The sequence below is a fragment of the Ahaetulla prasina genome, chromosome 5, assembly GCF_028640845.1.
Source record: "Ahaetulla prasina isolate Xishuangbanna chromosome 5, ASM2864084v1, whole genome shotgun sequence".
NCBI lineage: Eukaryota > Metazoa > Chordata > Lepidosauria > Squamata > Colubridae > Ahaetulla > Ahaetulla prasina.
The window spans coordinates 37,852,961-37,873,020 of record NC_080543.1 but is presented as its reverse complement, the minus strand read 5'-3'; the positions used below and the strand labels follow the sequence as shown (position 1 = coordinate 37,873,020).

Genomic DNA, 20,060 nt, shown 5'->3' with positions numbered 1-20,060 from the left:
AAAAATTGGATTTGCCATTACGGTATGTTGATAAAAACTTAAGCAATTATTTTCATGGCACTTAAAATCTTTTTTAAAAAATCATATACAGTATTGTTCTTAATAGAAAATTCACAAAAATAGTGTCATTTTTTAAACAAAAACAAAAGGCTATTGATGGGATAATGGAAAAATAATAGGATAAAGAAGGTAGGATGGTTTATTTGCAGATAAAGGGGAAGATGTGCCATGAACTGTCAGAATTATCTGTTCATAACTGCTCAAATGAAGTCTTACTAAATTATCTTGTTCCCAGGTAATCTAAAACTGCAAACTTAGTCCACAGCAAAATAACTTCTCTTTGACATGCTAATGGATTAGCAAACACAAATACATTTGAAGATACTAGGCCATCAGGTGTTTTAAGGAATTATTGTCTAGAATTGTGAATTGCATGGAAAATTATATAGGACACTACTCAGTTCTTGGAGAGTGAGAGAAACAGTGACAGAAGGGTAGGGAATGAATCCACCTGTCTCTATTCTTCTTCCCTGTTTAATGAGGTAACTTGCTCTTGAAGTAGTTTATCAGAACTGTTCAAGAGGATTATGCAAACATCACACACCTGATGAAAATGTAGAAGGATTCTGTCATTCATTTTTTTTAAACTGAACACCTGCTTAGTGGGGTACCTACTGTGTGTATCTGAATTTTCAGAGAAATTGTTTGATTTCTCTGCTGTTTCAGTGTTATTTCAAACTTTATAGATTCTGCTATGTGACAGCAATTTTCATGAAAGATTAATATTCCAGGTAGATAAATAAAGGTTGCACACTGATTAATTTAGAGAAACCATATGATAGAATGAGTAGGCAATATTTGTACAAAGGTTAGTTGCTGAATATATTAAGAGTTATATATGATGGAACAAAAGTGTATCTAAGGGGAAAAATGCTTAATGAATGGTTCAACATTAACTAGGGAATAAGATAAGAAGGTGTATATCTCCTTGACTATTTAAGAAACTTACAAATGTACAAAAATGATTTTGGAGGTGTTAGTTGATTGAAGACATGAATGTACATGTACTTTGTATGCAAATGTTGCCAAATTGTTGTCTCATGTGATTAGCAGCAATTGTGAGTTGAAAGCAGCCAGCTCAGTACTTTGGGCCACTCACTCTGTCTCAGCCCAACCCACCTCACAATGTGTAGTTGCTGGAAACATAGAAGGCAGAAGCATTATATACACTACATTGAGTTATACAAGGATCTAAAAATTAATTTGTCAATGACAACTGTGGCTTTTCTCGCGGCCAGCGGGCTCGCCACGAGATCGTCCGGCCAATCCGCACCGGACGGAGTGAGAACGAAGACGCGAGTTCAATTCTCCTCGGGTGAGCAAGCCCCGAGCTAGCCCGAGACAAACTCTTTTATTGTGTATAGGTAAAAATGGGTGGTTACAAAAGGTAAGCAGGGGAGGTTACATATTAGCATATATTCAACACATGAACACGTGACTGCAAGCACATCCACAAGCCTATGATTTTGGGAGAAAGATCATGATTCTTGGGAGGAGTTTTACCATGAAGTGGTTCTTTGTTCTCTGCTTTTTGCCTACGTGGTACAGCAAACAGAAATACATCTTGAGACATCCTGACTACATACTAATAAATCTCATATAATTGTGTGTAGGAGCAAACTTCTTTTGAAGCTCTATGAAGCTGACCTTATCAGAGAAGGAATGTTCTGTGGCTATCTCATAGGTGTTGTTACATTTACTGGCAAACATCTTTGTAACCTTGGCATCAAACAGATTTCTGCTTACATGATAACAATTAGCCAGACTTACCTATGCTGATATTTTTGCACATAAGCAATTTCTCAAAACTTGCTCATGCTTATATTTGCACATAAGTAATTTCATAAACAGTTTCATAAAGGGGTTCATATGGCATATCGCAACAGACAACATATTTGGTAGAGAAAATACATGTGAGCAATTAAAAGTTATGCATTCATGTTAAAATTAGAAAAAGAAGGTAAACGTATATACCTTGACAGAATATTCACTAAAGATGAGGAAAATAGATTAAGACAAGCGACATCTTGGAGAAAAGGAAATAATACAGGAATATAGTTGCATATTTTTGACATATATTTTTTAAAAGTTCTTTTAAATTTGTTGTGAACTGCAAATCACAAAGGTTTACGTCTTTAAAAACATGTATGTACCATATCCTTTTTTTCTTCTTCCGTAGTTTAATATAGTTCCTTTCTAGAAGCTAAGGTAATATGTCTGTAGTATGGAATTAATGATCCTTGAAAGAAGCAAAAATGGTATGTAAGAGGGTATTTTTGTTCAATTTGTTATACAGAAGTGGAAAATTTGGTATGTCAGGAAAAACATAAATGTAAGGTGAATGAAATTCAAATAGGGTAGTTTAAAAAGTTATAAGGTAAACCATGGAAAGATAAGGTCAAGATCCAGTGATGAATGAATATGTTTTGAATATACAGATTCCTTCTTACTTTGAATTACAGGCATCTGGACAGGCTAAGTGGTATATATTATTGGATTTTTATATGTTCACAAAAGTGAACGAATTATAAATAGAATGATAAGTGAAGTCTGTGTTGTGCACATCCCTCAATTTCTCAATTAAACAATGCAGAAGCAAGCAGCAGTGCTTTGTTAATATCACACTCCCATATTGCTTCTGGCAGAAGCACAATTTCAAGTTAAAAAACTAATTTGTGGTGAACAATTCCTAAGAACAATCCAGTTCATGAACAAGATTCCAAAATCAATATTACATTCACTAAGACATTCCTCACATTCAAAAACTATAGCAACTACTTCTGATTTACATATGACAATGGGTATATTTCCCATGCAGGACCTGTTGGACAATGAATCCTATGCATGACAACTTAAAAGTAATTTCTTTCATACAGGATTGTAGCTGAAGGCCTGGGCACTTTTTTCACAGGATACACCCTTATCAATTCCAGGACAGGATGAAGACATTTATGTTGGATCCTCGTCAATTAACCATAACAGCATTTGTCTCACACACTGATATTTCAGGAAGAATCATGGTGATTAATACCATAGACGTAGATACATAAATTTTTGGAGTTCAAGTTTGATGCTCTTCCTGTTGCCATAACATATTCCTGTAAAAACTAATGTAGTCCCTGTAAAAAAACAAAATTGCTTTGTTAAAAAATCATATTAAACGATGGGATATTTTTCAAAAAGGTGTTTGCTTCCATTGGTCTTAAGAAGGATTGCGGCTATTAAAATGAATGTGTTATCTAGATTTTTGTTTCTGTTCCAGATGATACCTATAATTAAAAAGGATAAAAATTTGGAAGATTGGCAGAGTGGGATTAATAAATTTATATGGCAGGGTAAAAAGGCGAGGGTTAAAATGAAAATAATACAGGATTCACGGGAAAGAGGTGGTTTAAGAATGCCTAACTTTAAACTATATTATGAAGCAGTAACCCTTTCAGTAATAAGTGACTGGTTTAACTTAACAGAGGAAAGAATTTTGAATATAGAAGGTTATGACTTGTTATATGGATGGCATGCGTACTTATTTTATGGAAAAAAAGTGGATAGGGCTTTTAAGAATCATGTGTTGAGAAGTGCTCTTTATGGTCTGGAATAAATATTCCTATAAATTAGATTACAAGATTCCTATATGGGCGAGCCCTAGACATGCAATAGAGAATATAAATATAGAACAGAAACAGGAAATGATTACATATAAAGAACTTTTGTATGCTGAAGGAGGTAGATTGCAATTAAAATCATTACAGGTATTAAATGAAGAAGGAGGAATTATACTTGGTTTCAATATGGGCAAATAAGTGCTAGATGGAAAGAAGATCAAAAATTGGTATAATGCAAAGGGAGGAAAATTTAATAAAGCAAATTAGAAATCAGACCCAGGAGCATATAAAGAGATTGTATAATGTGTTGCTTGAAATAGATTCGAAAAGGATTTGGTAAAGGATTGTATGATAAAATGGGCACAGAATATTCAGGAACCAATAATGTTGGAAACATGGGAGAAAATCTGGGTTAGAAATGTTAAGTTTACACAAGCACAGAATTTAAGGAAAATTTTTATAAGATGTTTTATAGATGGCATTTAGATCCCAAAAATTATCATGTATGTATCCTAATATCCAAGCGAAATGTTGGAGGTGTGATTGTGATGATGCTACATATTTTCATATTTGGTGGACTTGCAAGAAAATTAAGGTCTTTTGGATAAGAATTTGGTGGATTATTCAAAATGTACTGAAGAAGAAGATAAAGTTCCTGCCACAATTTTTCCTTTTGGGAATTATAATGGATTGTACAGGGATTGAGACTAAATTGATTTTGAACTTAATAACAGCAGCAAGACTGTTGATTGGACAATACTGGAAGAAAGAAGAGATACCTACAATAGAAGAATGGATATTGAAAGTTATTAATTTGGCTGAGATGGCTAAAATCTCAGCGTTTTAAAAGACAATACGCAGGAAAGATATTTAATTGAATGGAAAAATGGATTGATTATCTACAAAACAGATATCAGATTAAGAAATATCAGATTGCCTTTGAATAATTAGAAAGTTATTTTATGTAATGGGAGGGGTTGGGAGATGAAAAGCTTTGGATGTGGTTATTTGGATTGGAAGGAAAATTTTATTCTATGTTTGGTTTATGTATAACTTTACCTTGTGATTGACCGGGAAGCCGGGGGTGGGGAGGAGGGGGTGTTTTGGTTTTTTTTGGGAGGGAGGGGGGAAAAAGGGGGAAAAATGTTTTTGTTTTTTTAAAACTCTTTCAATTAAAAAAAAAAAAAGAATAGGTAAAAAGCTAATTGTGACCATTATCCATCCTTTGACAACTGGAAATTTTGAACAACTATAGGGTCCTTGAGTGGCTCAGACTGCTAAGACATTGTGTTATTAACAGCAGCTGCTTGCAATTACTGCAGGTTCAAGTCCCACCAGGCCCAAGGTTGACTCAGCCTTCCATCCTTTATAAGGTAGGTAAAATGAGGACCCAGATTGTTGGGGGCAATAAGTTGACTTTGTATATAATATACAAATGGATGAAGACTATTGCTTGACATAGTGTAAGCTGCCCTGAGTCTTTGGAGAAGGGCGGGATATAAATGCAAATTAAAAAAAAAAACAAGCTTTTTCCACTAACATAAAGATTATCTTCATGTCCAGTTAGCTTTAGTTGATGGTGGAAATCATAACAAATGGAAAAGGCTTAACTCTGCCATACAAAATAATGCCATACAGAATAATTGTGTAGTATTTATTATTCAATCTATTTAAAAAGAATTTGCTTCAGAAATCATTTTAAAGCTAACAAAAAATTCCAAAAAAAATTCAGTGCTCTGAAAAAAGGTGTTTTCACAATTAGTTGGTTAAAAGAAAGTCAGTGGATCCATAGCCTTCTACATCATAATGAAACTCTTTCCAAGATTTCATGCCAACAGTAAAGAAGTCTTGCCATAGACAAATCATTGGGAATTTTTCCTTCTTCAGGAATGCCCTGCCAACTCTTAATCCCCAGTGCCAAATACTTATCTTACATGGCATCATGTAACACCCACAGTTCTTCATATAAGGATTCATCAGTGTAAACAAGCATTTTAAAATTCTCCATGTACTACAGTTATTTATTAGGCTACTTAGCAATGGTTGGTTCAGCTAGCATTTTGAAAATATTAATAAATATCATGTTTTTTTTATTTAATCCATCCGATTAATCCCATTTCATATAATCCATTCCATTAATATCCATCCCATTAAATGCTGTAAATACAGAAACCCTTTCAAAAATTTCCAGTTCCATGAATTACCTGACCGTGTCCATGGAATACTGTGATGATCTCTTCACTAATGACCAGTATTCACTCATCTGATTAGAATAAAAATATGATTTAGTTTAACAAGTAAAAAAATGTTCTATGGATATTTATGACTATTGACAATCTCAGAGAGGCTAAAGATTATAATTCATACATGCAGCTCTGAACAGAAAGGCAGGATATAAACTGAAATAATAATAACAATTTGGACACCTCCCAGCAGCTCCAAAGAAGCACATTGTCTTGTGCAATTAATGCCATCCTAGTATGGTAACTATAATTCCCAGCCAGTGTGACTGGCAGTCCTGTATTTATCTTTCTGCGATTTTGCAGTATTTTTTCCTTTTCTTTTTTTCCATTTTTCTTTTCTTCCTTCCTTCCTCCCTCCCTTCCTTCCTTCCTGAGAATGAATCTGGTTATCATGTCTTAGTTTAGTTTAGTTTAGTTTAGTTATTTTTTATTATAAAACAGAATTAACATCAACACAATATGGAAATTTAGGGAAGACACAATACCTCTGAGCATAGCATTGCAAAGCTAATACTGATTTTGCATGGAAGTATAGGAGAAAAAACACAAACTGAGAGCACATACAACTAAGCTTAAACAATTAAGTAAAATACAACATTTTCATAGAATCGGAGTAGAAAAGGAACTTAAAGATTGCTACTCTGACCTCTATGCTCAGGGAGATTCCCTGCAAAATTGAACTGAACGAATAAATGCAGCATTTCTGATCAATGACTATTACATGTCTGTTTCCATGAAAAGCAAATGCACCACACAATGTGACAATCTTTTCTTCTGGCTGACAACTTATACAATCAGGAACTTTCTCCTGACTTCTACTCTGATTCTATTTCCATGTAGAAATGAACTTCCATTCATTTGTTCCACTCCTTTGCCCTGGGACAATGGAGACTAAGTCTACTTTTCTTTCTGGGTGAACATGCTTCTTAACAGTTCATCCCCAGAAAGATAGCCCTACAATTTATATTAGGAAAAAAATATTTCTTAATGTAAGATGCCATTGAGAAACAAATAAAAAATTACAGAGGTGAGAAGGATAACAAATTACTCTTCATTATATTTAAAAAACAAAAAAATTAAAGATTTCACATCCATAAAATTAGATTGCATTATATTCTGATTTCTTTCTGATTTCTTAGAAACCCCTTTGTGTCCTCATTTCCTACTCAAATGCTGAAAGTGAATATATGATAATTTTCTTTTTTGTCCAGCTTAAGACTAGAGAAATTGCTCTTATACACAAAAAAATCATTAACTATTTAAACATAAACATCAGAATTTAAATCCCTTGGTGCCAGGCCCATCCTAGATGAGTTATGGTTATGAACCATGATACTCAGACTGAGAGTTCTGAAATGTTCTTCCAATTCTGCCTAAAATGATTATTATTTTGATATTTCTGAATATCATTGCAGAGAAAAATCAAGTAGCTCTAAAGTCCTATAGTGAATCTCTGATGAATTCTACTTTTTAAATCATGCTGGTATCTCAGCCAAATCTGTGATTTTGAATGGGAGTATGGTGCTGTGTTTCAAACCCCACTCAGCCCTTGAACAGCCTGCATTATTTTAGATGAGTCATTTTTCCTCTGGTCAAGTCTTCATCACAAGGTTTTAGGCCAGCATACAGCCTTAAGCTCCCCCGGGGAAAAGTTGAATTAGAAATTGAGTAATAAATATAGATTTTAAAGATGTTAGAAAAGGTCAGTACCTGTTCAGGCACTGTAACTGCATGCCAATTGGCTGGGTAAGGTATCCTTTTAAGTCCTAAAAATTCATTATCTTCTTCTTGAGAGGCAAATGGTAGTCCCCAAGCCACTGAAATGACAAAGTCACAAGCTTGACAATCATGGGTTTGGAGCATATACAAAATCTAAACTATACTGCTGTATGCCAGATTTATCTAATCTGATGATCTCCAGATATGCTCTAAAGGTAAAGGTTCCCCTCACACATATGTGCTAGTCGTTCCCAACTCTAGGGGGCAGTGCTCATTTCTGTTTCAAAGCTGAAGAGCCAGCACTATCAGAAGACGTCTCCGTGGTCATGTGGCCGGCATGACTAAGCGCCAAAGGTGCACAGAACACTGTTACCTTCCCACCAAAGTTGGTCCCTATTTTTCTACTTGCATTTCTTACATGCTTTCGAACTGCTAGGTTGGCAGAAGCTGGGAAAAGTAACGGGAGCTCATCATGTTACGCAGCACTAGGGATTCGAACCGCTGAACTGCCAACTTTTCGATCGACAAGCTCAGGATCTTAGCCACTGAGCCACCACGTCCTTCTGAGATATGCTCTACTCATGAGCATTTGCATGGGGGCAATTGACATGTGTCATGTGAGGTCATCACACAAAATGACATGAATTATGTATGTTCCATCAATCATAGATAATGCCATAATACCTATCACCTCATTGGGCCTTTTCCTGGATGCGACCATTCTTTTGGTCACACCAGCTATGGAAAATGTAGTTATACACCATGTTAGTTATATTCCAGAGATCTGTGCTAGGGAAATTTTTTCTAAGTTTTTAATATTACTAAGCGTGATATCAACAGACTGCCTTTTATAATCCTATTAGCATTCAAACCTCAAAACCAAACATTATTTTGAAAGAAAAAATACATCTAGTCTGAGTCATCATAACTTTCCAGTTGCAATCAATTATACCCACTGAAACTGAATTTGATAGGTTTAAGAGCACTTCCTTGCAGTTCTTTGTGAATCTCAACAATTCATTTGACCAAAATTAATATGCATATTTCAAGGACAAGCATAATGTGTTTTAAAAGCTTACCTGTAAGCAGAGCAACACAGGTCACCACATGAAGCATTATAATACTCATGGTGCCTTCTCTGGCGTTGGAATAGTAAAAATTGTATCCTTTTTGACCATTTGATTCCCTTTGCTTTATCAATCATTTACTCTGTGTCTGAACAGTTGTGCAGAAAGAGGGCAGAGTCCATTGTTGCATTTTCATGTTCCATCGACCTCTCTGTGCCCTTTAGACTTTCTTACATGAAAGTATTGATTCACTTCAGACATGTTTTTCCCTTCTTTGAATGGACACTGGACCCATTAAACTTTAAACTTTATTGCAAACACGTTTCCAGTATTTTTGCCTTGTGAGCAGAGCTGGGTGAAACTAATTCCTTCTTGAAATGAAAGCCAATATGACCCCATTGCTGTTCCCCAATGTAAGGAAACCATAGACAGCACCCTTTAGTGTTGGTGATTTTATTCTACAGCTACCGAGGTTAGGATAACTTAAGGAATCCAGTATAACCCTCCTTTCCATATCCTCCTACTTACCTGCTCATCATTCCACCAGCTGAAAATGTGCAGGCCAACTTGTTACAGATTCCTATCAGCATCTCTACCTATCATCTGCCTTCCACATTTATTACTGTGCAACTACATGCTAAGCCAATATGGATGAGATATGTAAGCAAGCATGGAGTGGAGAAGTTTACAATCAAGAACATGCCATTTTAAAGAAAAATTCTTTGAAAACCATGGCTTGAATATTTTGGGGTTTTTTCATGTGGTAAATTGGGGAGGGCAACTTTAACACATCTTGTGATCATGGGATAATTTTAGCTTCCTCACCAAGATTCATGAAAGGATTTTGCCAAAAATAATCACTCCACTTCTTTGAAAGTTTGCATTAATATAACTGGTTTCTGCACTTCCACTGTCCTGCTTCGAATTCAAGCCTTTATCAAAAGAAAGCAATTTTTCCATGATCTTTAATATCTAGACTAGTGATATCAGAACTATGGACCTTTTTTTATTTGTGGACTGACTCCCAGAATTCCTGAGCTCAGATCTAGACCATTCAACAACCAGCTATACTGGCTAGGGAATTCGGGGCGTTGAAGTCCACACATGCTACAATTGAGGAACAAAATACCTTATGCCACCAGACTTGAAATCTTGGGTTTAGAAAACTTAGAACTCTGCCGCTTTCGACAGGACCTGTGTTTAACTCATAGAATCATCTATTGCAATGTCCTTCCTGTTGAAGACTACTTCAGCTTCAATCACAACAATACAAGAGCAAACAATAGATTTAAACTTAATGTTAACCGCTTCAATCTTGATTGCATAAAATATGACTTCCGTAACAGAGTTATTAGTGCTTGGAACACACTACCTGACTCTGTGGTCTCTTCTCAAAATCCCCAAAGCTTTAACCAAAAACTCTCTACTATTGACCTCACCCCATTCCTAAGAGGTCTATAAGGGGTGTGCATAAGAGCACAAACGTGCCTACCGTTCCTGTCCTATTGTTTCCTTTCATTATATCCAATTAATATAGTTATTACATATTCATGCTCATATATATGCTTATATATTATATAGTTATTTCATGCTTATGCTTATATATACTGTTGTGACAAAATAAATAAAATAAAATAAATAAAATAAAAAATAAAACACTAATCTAGACCTTGCCTCAGACAAGACAAGACCAAAGTCAGAAGAAAAAGGATGTCCCCATGCATTTTGGTGTCTGACCCCACCTTTAATTAAGTCCATTTACCATGGAGTACTCAGCAAATTATCCTGAGTAATATAGGTCATATATAGAAAAAAATCCTATTAATATAGGTCAGAATATAGCAACTGTTATAGATATTACAACTGTGAATGCTTTGGAAAACTGGCCTTGGCCTTTGTTAGTGTAGGGCTCTTCAAAGCAGCCATGGTTTTTTAATCTGCTTTGAAACGATGCTTCAGGCATATCTCTGCTCTTTTCAAAAATCCTCTTTTGAATCATTTTCAAAGTGTATGTATATTCATACCATGTGTCTTTTTTTTCTCTCACTGAATATTTGGAAAGAAATTCCACACAGGTTATGCGAGCAGGATCTCACATCCTGCTACATGAATCATGGATTAGTCCTAAAAATACTGAAGTCTTAGGAAAGATTTGTTATAGTACCAGTCTGGGAGTCCATTAACTTTTTGCATTGACAAGATACAAACTGAAGTCTTATTTTTTATTTTATTTATTTATTTTGTCAATCACATATAAGATAACAGGTAAAAGTATAAACGTAATTTGGATACATGAAAAGAGTAAGTAAAACGGAATATTAGCACAGGACGGTAGGCACGCAGGTGCACTTATGCACTTATACCTTAATATAATAGTCAATAGTCAATAATAGTTTAAATATAATATAATACAAAATATAATACAAAATATAATAATAGTTTAAATGATATAAGATCTTCCTGCTCCTTAGTGCAGCTCCCCTCTGCCCGTTCTTTCTTTGGCATCCAGTTTTGCAAGGCCACCTCCCGCTTTGGGGCAGCGAGGCAGCCGGTGCCTCCCACTTTTATTTATTTATTTATTTATTTTTATTTATTTATTTTGTCACAACATCATATAAAAAGATTATATAGTATATAAACATATATATGAGTAAATATTAGGAGGTATAAGCATATATATATATATATATATAGGAAGAAGAAAAGAAAAACAATAGGACAGGAACAGTAGGCACGTTTGTGCGCTTATGCATGCCCCTTATGGTCCTCTTAGGAATGGGGTGAGGTCAATAGTAGAAAGTTTTTGTTAAAGCTTTTAGGATTGTGGGAAGAGACCACAGAGTCAGGTAATGTGTTCCAAGCACTGATGATTCTGTTGCAGAAGTCATATTTTCTGCAATCTAGATTAAAGCGGTTAACATTAAGTTTAAATAATTTGTTGTTGTCTTCTTTCATTGTACCAAAAAAGTAAACAAGCAAACCTCAAGCGTTACTTTGCACTGCAAATTCATTCATTTGCAAGCAAATAATAATTGTTTTCTTCATTACATAAAAGTAAGTGTTGAATGGGATCCTTTCAGCTATCAAATACAACATGCCACAGGAATACGAATCAAAGAATGATTGACGGATGGCTTTTCATTCGCTGTTTGAAAGAGGAACTCTCTCTCTAGATAATTAAATCTAGAGAATGGAATGGAGGAAACAGATCTTGGCCACTAATCTGGTGCTTATGAGTTATCCCTGCAGATCTTTTGCAAAGGCAATTACAATTCATAACTGTTAAATCTTCTAATACATGTGGTTTTTCATAGGAGCTGCAATTCACTTGCCTGGAAGCTTTCATCTCTGAAGCCGTCATTTCAAATGACGGGTTTGGCTGCAATGTCATTCAGTCCTATTTACAAATCACCCAAGTTCCAATGCACCTTACTACAGATATGATGGATAGCGGGGCAGGGGCGGGTTGCTGTGAATATGAGCTTCGAGTCACTCGACCCCTGGCCGCCTGTCTGGATAAATCCCTGCAGTTTTCCGGGCAACTGTTTTGGAAGCCGTTTTACTCAGTTGCCTCCGTCAGGGTGCAAGAGATTCACCAAGGGCCCTAACGCTCCTTTTTTTTTTTTACTTAACTCTTTTCATGTACGCAAATTATTTAATACTTTTACCAGTTATCTTATATGTGATTGACTAAAATAAATAAATAAATAAATAAATAAATAAGCTGGCTCTGCGCCTAAATCAGGACGCCCTGATAGTAGCCTAGTGCCTTAAACTAGCTCTCTGCGATAAGAGTATAATGATTATTTACGCCCACTAAAAAGTGATTTATTGTGGTTGATGAGACTTATTGTATAGAGTAATGACTAGGCATTCCGTACAGTAGGTCGGACTTCTAAAGTTTCGCGTCCGCACGTCGCTTGCAAGGTTCTTCACACATCGCTTTCTCCACAAGAGGGCGCCTACGGTCCGTCTCTCTTTCGTGCCCTTCCCTATTCCGGAGCCTTTTCGCAGCCACGCCCTAGTCGCGCTGCATCGCACGTGGGCGGCGAACGAAGGGTTGACTCTTGTTGTCGACTCTCGGCAACGCCGCTCTTGGGCGGCTGCGTCTCCTTGGCAGCGCCGATGGCCGAGTCAGCTGTTTATGGAGGTCTTTGTAGGGCGGAGTTAACGCTGGAGTTTTTGCATGCAAACTCGTGAGTGAGACAAGAGACAGCCCCTTTTTGGGTGTCGGTACCTTCACGAGGCTCTGTCTTCAATGGGCAGTGGGGCGGGGGAGTGGGGAAAGTCCGTTTTCTTGAATAATACCGATAACCGTTTGCAGGACGGCTCCCTTTTCGAGAAAGGATTTTTCATTCTTAAACCCGAGGAATAATGAAATTACGAAAGCGCGGATCAAACGGTTGCCCAAGTGTTTCTCAAACTGGGGAATCCAGGGAGTTGAAGTCCACACTTCTTAAAACTATCCCAAGTATGGGAAGCACTTAATTAGACAAACAGAGGAGTCGTTTCTCCGCACGAGGTTGGCTTGGGAATGAGTCCTACTTGGGTCCTACTTGGATTTCGATGGAATAAAAATCCCTGAGATTGTGGCATCCTATAGATTGGGTTACACTTGCCAGTACACAAACCTTTGTGGATTACATCTTTTAGGGCCCGCGATATTTCATGATAATAAATGCTTTCAGAAGTTGTGTCTTAATACCGAAAAGAGTTGCATATTTTATACATTAGATTATTGAGTGAATGTACTACTACTTGGGTCAAGGGTAGTCCTCTTGCGTTTAGAGGTGACAATTCTCAGGTAAGTATGAACAGGTTTTTAATTTTAGGCAATAAGACATCCTAGGGCAGGGGTCCCCAACCTATATATACATATATATGTATATGTATACATATACATATATATACAAACATATATATTTACTCATATATATGTTTATATACTATATAATCCTTTTTATATCATGTTGTGACAAAATAAATAAATAAATAAATAAACCTTGGCAACATTAAGACTGGTGGACTTCAACTCCCAGAATTCCCCAGCCAGCTTTGCTGGGAGTTAAAGTCCTCCAGGCTTAAAGTTGCCAAGGTTGGGGACCCATGTCCTAGGGAGCCCAGTCAATCTGTATTTCAATCATTAATCAGATTTGTTAGAAACAAATCTAACAGTAAGCCTGAAAATGAATGAAGTAAGATCAATCACCAGGGCTAAGAATAAACTATAAACATTAACTAAAAGAAATGATCATAATGTTCAATTAAAAAGGTAAGCCTTTTTACCTGTCCTAAACTTAATGTTTGAACCAAGCATGTGGTCCCTGTTCTTTTTCTGCTAGTTAGGGGTGTATCTTACGATTTATGATGATTGCATTTTATGATCATGATTTATCACTTGTTGCCTTTAGGTACACTGAAGAGCTTCTGCACAGGAGACAAATTCCTTGTGCATCCAATCACACTTGGCCAACAAAGAATTCTATTTTGCTATGACATATTGAAAATTAATTGCTACTAGTTTCCCACTTATGCACATGGACATTTCTTCCAACACACCAATATCTTTCAAAGCAGTATTTATCTCCCCCACCTTCCCCTATGACTTTTTCATATTTCAAAAACTGGGGGGGTTCTAACTCACGCCAAATGCTTTTTTGTATTGCCATTTTCTACGTGTGTAATTCATCCCTGTGTTTCCTGGCTTCTTTTGTGTTAAAATTGCCTTAATGCTTCTTTCTAGCACAACACATGACTTCGTTTTTGGAGCTATAGCTGAATTGATTGACAATTCACGGTAAATATGTTGCTTTTAAGGTCCATGTTTCATAATAAGCTAAGCTTTTCATTCTGGTACCTGAGTGCCTTTCCCAGTGGCCTTTTATTCTGTTTTTTCCTATTTTATTCCACCCCCCACCCCGACCCAATTTAAACAATAATATTATGGTACTTAGACCAGCTTCATTCAGATTTTGCATCACCAGAACGGCTATGGCTAGAAAATTGAATAAAACCAATCTCTTCTACAGCCTTCTCCAAGACTTTGCATTCAGATGGGTTAGGGTTTTTTTTATATCCAACATGATTTTAGCTGGTTGGGAATTCTAACAATTGACATTCCACCATGCTTGTAGTGGGAATCTTGCTCTACTGCCATGTTAGCTACTTATATTGTATTGTCTGTTTTTACTTTTGCCTGTACACCGCCCTGAGTCCTTCAAATAAAAAAAAATAAAAAAAATAAAAAAAATAATAAATAGCTAATACGGCAGTAGAGCTCTGGGAGAAGGCTGAAGCGTCTCCCTGAGTCAGAAGTTCAGGGACTAGATCCTTGCAACCCTGATAATGGAGCTTCTGGCCAAAGTGGTATAGACTGATAAAAAAACCTAATTGGTTGTTTCTTTTGCTTCATTTAATTAAATGCTGTTATTTAAGAAATCAGCTTTAGTCTTGAACATCTCTCTTGGAGAATGTCTGGGAAAGAATCAATGTCACCCATTGATTGGGCTCAGTTTTGGTGTTCTATTGAAGCTTAGCCTTTAGCATAGTGAACCTTCTTAAGGCTTATTTACTACCCTTCTAACTGCAGTTTCTGGGTGATGTACAAACTAGTTAAAAAATATTCTTGAACATGAAGCATAAAAACTAACCCAGTATACAAGATAAAATAATCAGGCAGCCATGAGGATGATAGTAAACAAAACATCATTCTTATTTTTCAATGCCCTTATAAGTTGTAGGAAGTTCATGTCAAATCAACTGCAAATTCACTTCCCCAGTGCTTTTTTTTTTCAGTGGTTTTTTCACCATAGAACTGCTCACATTATGTGTCATGTGCACTGACATTTCTTTAAAAACTACCTTTTGAGTTTGGCAGAGCAATCCAGTACCCCTTTCAGTCTATCTCAACATAGTCTAGATCTTGTGATACAGTTGGGCAGGGTAAATAGAAGGAACATAATTCTCATTTTGGTTTGCTTGCTCACAGTCTTAGCATAATTTTTTAAAACAATCATTTAATGTCTTTGTCCAGATTGGGAAAATGGAGGGTTGAGAGGAAAAAAATCTTTTGATCTATTTTTCTGAGGTTTGAACTGGAATTCCAGATGCAGAGGGGACAATTCAACCTACTGTGCAGTCCCAATATTGCAAATTCTTTTGGCTTTCCATACGTTTAATCCACTGGTTTGGTGGGTTTATAACTTATGCTTTATTGTGGCTTTTCAATTAAATTTTATTGTGTTTTTATTTTGCTATTCAGTGGCAACTCATATTAATATGAGTTGATACAATTTAAATTAGAGTGTTCTGCATTTCCAGGACATACATTCTGAGTAAAAAGGTAATCCTTATTATTACTCTGGTGTTTTTTTAATACTTTCAATATCTAAACAATATTTTCAGAGATGCTGGTGCCACAAGACTTGACATTTATACTGGTGAGTTCTATATAAATACTCATTTAAATATTAAATATGTACTTTTCAACAACTTCGTTCCTTGATTGCATTGTTTTATTGAACACTGCATTAAATTTACTTATTAGCTCGCTTGTGATTTGGAAGATTTCTTTCTTCCTTTATTTAACAAGGCAAAGTTCTATACCTGGATAGAAGTTACGACAATGTTCCTCTCTTTAAACTAAAGATCTAGTGGCATATATATTCATACGTATATATACATATACGTACACACACACACACACACACACACAAATAATATATAAAGTGCATTCATTGAGTATAGATTAATGAGAAAAAAATGAATTTTTAGAATCAGGCTGTAGCATAACAAAATTGGCAAAAGTGAAGGGGGTCTGAATTCTTTTTGAATGCACTGTACACACACCCCCTGAGTCTTCGGAGAAGGGCGGGATATAAATTCAAATAAATAAATAAATAAATAAAATAAAGTGGGCATTACCAGAAATGGCTCCATTCTATTTAACTTGGGATTCATTATAATTAAACTGTTAGACTTATTCCTCATGTGTTTTTCTCCCTCTTGCCAATTTATAATTTGATATCAACTTTTACATGGTTTGGGGGAGGGGGCTGTTGAAGAGTGGTATAGCCTAGGCCAGGGGTCAGCAACCTGTGACTCAGGAGCCGCATGCGGCTTTTTGGGACCTCTGCTGTGGCTCCCTGTCAGGTGATCCCACCACTGCCTGGCCCCTCCCCTCCCCTCCCAGTCACTCCTTGCCTGGCCTGAGAAGGTAAGGGCGACAGCAAGGGATGGAGAAGCAGCCAGGGCAGATACAGAGAGAGGGAGAGGGACATAGAGAGAAACAAAGAGAGAGGGGGGGGAAGGGGGTGGAGAGAGAGATATGTCAAAACGATTTTGTGTTTCCCAGTGTTTTTTAACAACTGGTTCTCTGCCCTAATGATCAGCTGGGTAGGCGTGGCTGGGAGGGGTGTCATGTGACTGGTGGAAGTGAGTGACACTGAGTTGGCCACGCCCACCCAGGTTTTGTGACTCCTGGTGTTTTCTTTTCTGTGGGAAATGGTCCAAATGGCTCTTTGAGTATTTAAGGTTGCAGACCCCTGGCCTAGGCTTTGTAGGGAGGCATAGAGTTTGCTGCATTTTATTTGAGATCAAGTAGATGTGCAATACTGGGCAGAACAAAGCTTAATATATTTTAAATTAAAATTAAATAAGCCATTGCTGAAGAAATGGAAATAACTTTATTGCAACCTTCGGCATAAAGTTATAGAAAATAGCGAAGGGATCAATAAGTTCCTTGGATCAATCAATCAATAAGTTCCTTGGACTTCCCTTCACTCTGATTCCCCCCTCCTGTGGGTTGTTTTTTTTTTTCATGTAAGCCCTGCCCCTTCTGAAGCGGGCAGAGAAGTGTGCAGCCAAGAGGAAGCACCAGCTGCCTTTCCTGTGCCTGGTTGGCTTTCTGTAAAACAGGATTTCTCAACCTTGGCAACTATAAGACATATGGATTTCAATTTCCAGAATTCCTCAGTTAGAATCTGACTGCCTTAAAGTTGCCAAGGATGAAAAATACCGTTATAGATACTACTGAGGAGGGAACTAAGAACAAAACAACTCTCTCCCATGCTTTCTCTTTCAGTGAATAATGATAACCTGCGAGGAGGATTTCTCCTGTGCTTTCTAGATGATGGATATGGCATGTCCCCTTGTAAGTACTATTTCCTTGAACATGAGTGTGGTGTCATGGTTTCATAGTCAGATTTGGTTTGTGGACCCATGGGGAATGGGAAAGAAAGATCCAACTTCTGCTATCAGTTCAGCCATAATTCTGATTGGACATGTTGGCCTAGACATGGTTTTTAACCATAGCCTTCCTCAATAATGTTGTGAATAAAAAGACAGGTGCATTACCTTAAATTGTGGAATGGAAGATAGGATTTGCATGTGAAAAGTAGTTCTTTTCAACCTACAATTTTGACTAAAGATTCACAAACAGGCTTGAACGAGAGAAAACTCCCTCTGCAATCCCAGGTGGTATTCCATGGTTCATGTCTGGATTTTGCTATGACACAACTTAAGAGAAAAATATTGTTATTTTTTATGTTCTAAATAAGTGCAACCTTATTTAGACTGTACAATCTTAGCACAAGTGTAAAAATAATCCTTTCTTTTCTTTTTTAATAGAGCTGTGGATGGTCACAAGATCCCATGCTCCTTAGAGATTTATCATCTGAAGGGAAGAAAATACTGAAATAGAAGGGAGAGGGAGCAAATAATGAAAGCAGAATTGATTTGTAGCAGTGTTGCATTCAGTCTAATGAAGGGTTGCAATCCTGCAGATGCCTTTGCTCTGACAATAAAAAGCACAAGTTTTATTATAAACAGTATTATTCAGCCACATTACACATCATCTGTAAATGTCTTAGAAAGCAACCTGCTCAGTTCCATAAAGGGATTATAGGTAGTCCTCAGTTTACGAACAGAGTTGAGCCCAAAATTTTTGTAGTTGAGAAATTTGTTAAGTCACTTTCCCCCCATTTCACAACTTTTTTGCCACATTTCTTAAGTGAATCACTGCAGTTGTTAAATTAGTAACAGCAGAGTGAAAAGAGGCAGCAAAAGACATCCTGATGCCAGCAGTTTCTTTTAGTATCAGGGTAAGGGCTGGAGTTCCACCAATATTTTCTCATAAGGAAAGTTTTGAGCCAAATCACAAGGAAGACGAGGAAACTACTACACAATCAGACAAGATATACATTCAAATAGGCTATCAGAATATTGAAAGTTTGATTGTGCTTTATCTTCTATCCCTCTTATTAAACGGGGGGTGGGGGCAGATAGCCTGCATGATTCCTAACGTTATGTCCTTTCCCAGTGCTTAAGGCATGTTTCTGCTCATTTTGTTCTCTAATGGCTTTGAAATCTCTAGGACAGGAGTGAGGAACTATGACCCTTTTATGACCTGTGGACTTCAACTCCAGTATGTGGACTTCCAGTATGGCTAACTCAGGAATTCTGGGAGTTGAAGTCCACCAAGTCATAAAGGGGGCATAGTTCCCCACGTTGGCTCTAGGGCAATCTACACCAGGCTTTGAAACTGTTGTATGCAAGCAGTCAGGTCCACACGTATGGGGTTCAGGTTTACTACTTTATTGTATTCTACCTACAGGATATAGGAATAATACAGATATAATATAGGAATCTCTCCAGACTGCTTGAGAACTTCCTGGAAAGTTCTCGAGTTCTTGGGAACAAACGGATAAGGTCCCATGGAATTAGGGGCGGGGAGCAGAGTCAATCCTAGTCTCTTGAGGCTGCGCACTGACTCAAGGCTAATTTCCTGTTTGAGTCCTCTTCCTTGCCTGGTTGGCAGCTTCCCATCAGAAACTGAAATTGGTATTTGCAACCCTTCAGCAGATTTGATCATGTCAGACAACCATACCATGTTATCATCTGCCAACAGCACTGCACAGAGTTGTGATAGTTGAGTTTATTATTATAGTAGATCACATATTCATCCAGATTTGGCATTTTTATCCACTTGTCAAGTTCTTCCTAAGTACTTATGATAGGCAGATGTTATTTGATCGTGTTAAAGGTATCATCACACAGAATGTAAGCAATTCAAAATAAAGCTGTCTTTTGCAACTGACCAGTGGTGATTTTGATAATACTGACAATGTTCAATGGATGCTCCAGTGTTTTGGATTTATTGTTATCCTAATAGCATTTTTTGTATAATACAAAATTATATTATTTCCCATGGCAAAAATACAGTACTTCAGCAGTTTGCCATAGCTTGGATTTTTCCCCTTCTTCAGTATAAAGTCTACTGCTTTGGGATTTCTTGAAAATCTTGAATTCTGGTAATATCCAGATGGGGTCCTTCTAAGCTTTTTTCAAGTTCAGATATACAGAGAAATAGA

General features: G+C 36.8%; 2 protein-coding genes across 2 annotated transcripts in view; one reads left to right on the top strand and one right to left on the bottom strand.

The window, feature by feature from the left end:
* Window positions 1–1,288: 1,288 nt before the first annotated feature.
* Window positions 1,289–8,752, bottom strand: LOC131199429 (uncharacterized protein C3orf85-like). Its single transcript, XM_058185200.1, has 4 exons — window positions 8,704–8,752; window positions 7,616–7,722; window positions 5,867–5,925; window positions 1,289–3,179 (listed from the first exon to the last, which is right to left on the bottom strand). The coding sequence occupies exons 1-4, from the start codon at window positions 8,750–8,752 to the stop codon at window positions 3,122–3,124; spliced, it is 273 nt and encodes a 90-aa protein (XP_058041183.1). The 3' UTR covers window positions 1,289–3,121.
* Window positions 8,753–12,756: 4,004 nt separating this feature from the next.
* MORC1 (MORC family CW-type zinc finger 1) overlaps window positions 12,757–20,060 on the top strand; it is a 72,072-nt gene continuing 64,768 nt past the window's right edge. Inside the window, exons 1-4 of the mRNA XM_058185199.1 lie at window positions 12,757–12,887; window positions 14,435–14,488; window positions 16,096–16,130; window positions 17,774–17,842. Of these exons, the coding sequence (XP_058041182.1) occupies window positions 12,817–12,887; window positions 14,435–14,488; window positions 16,096–16,130; window positions 17,774–17,842 (229 nt within the window). The 5' untranslated portion in view covers window positions 12,757–12,816. The remainder of the gene's footprint in view (window positions 12,888–14,434; window positions 14,489–16,095; window positions 16,131–17,773; window positions 17,843–20,060) is intronic.

Bases quoted from the DNA above. Each gene is read 5' to 3' on its own strand.
- LOC131199429 (XM_058185200.1), bottom strand. From the start codon at position 8,752: ATGAGTATTATAATGCTTCATGTGGTGACCTGTGTTGCTCTGCTTACA. The intron at 7,723-8,703 runs GTAAGCTTTTAA...TTGTCATTTCAG, and splicing joins CTGTGTTGCTCTGCTTACAG to TGGCTTGGGGACTACCATTT. The intron at 5,926-7,615 runs GTACTGACCTTT...TATTCTAATCAG, and splicing joins CAGTTACAGTGCCTGAACAG to ATGAGTGAATACTGGTCATT.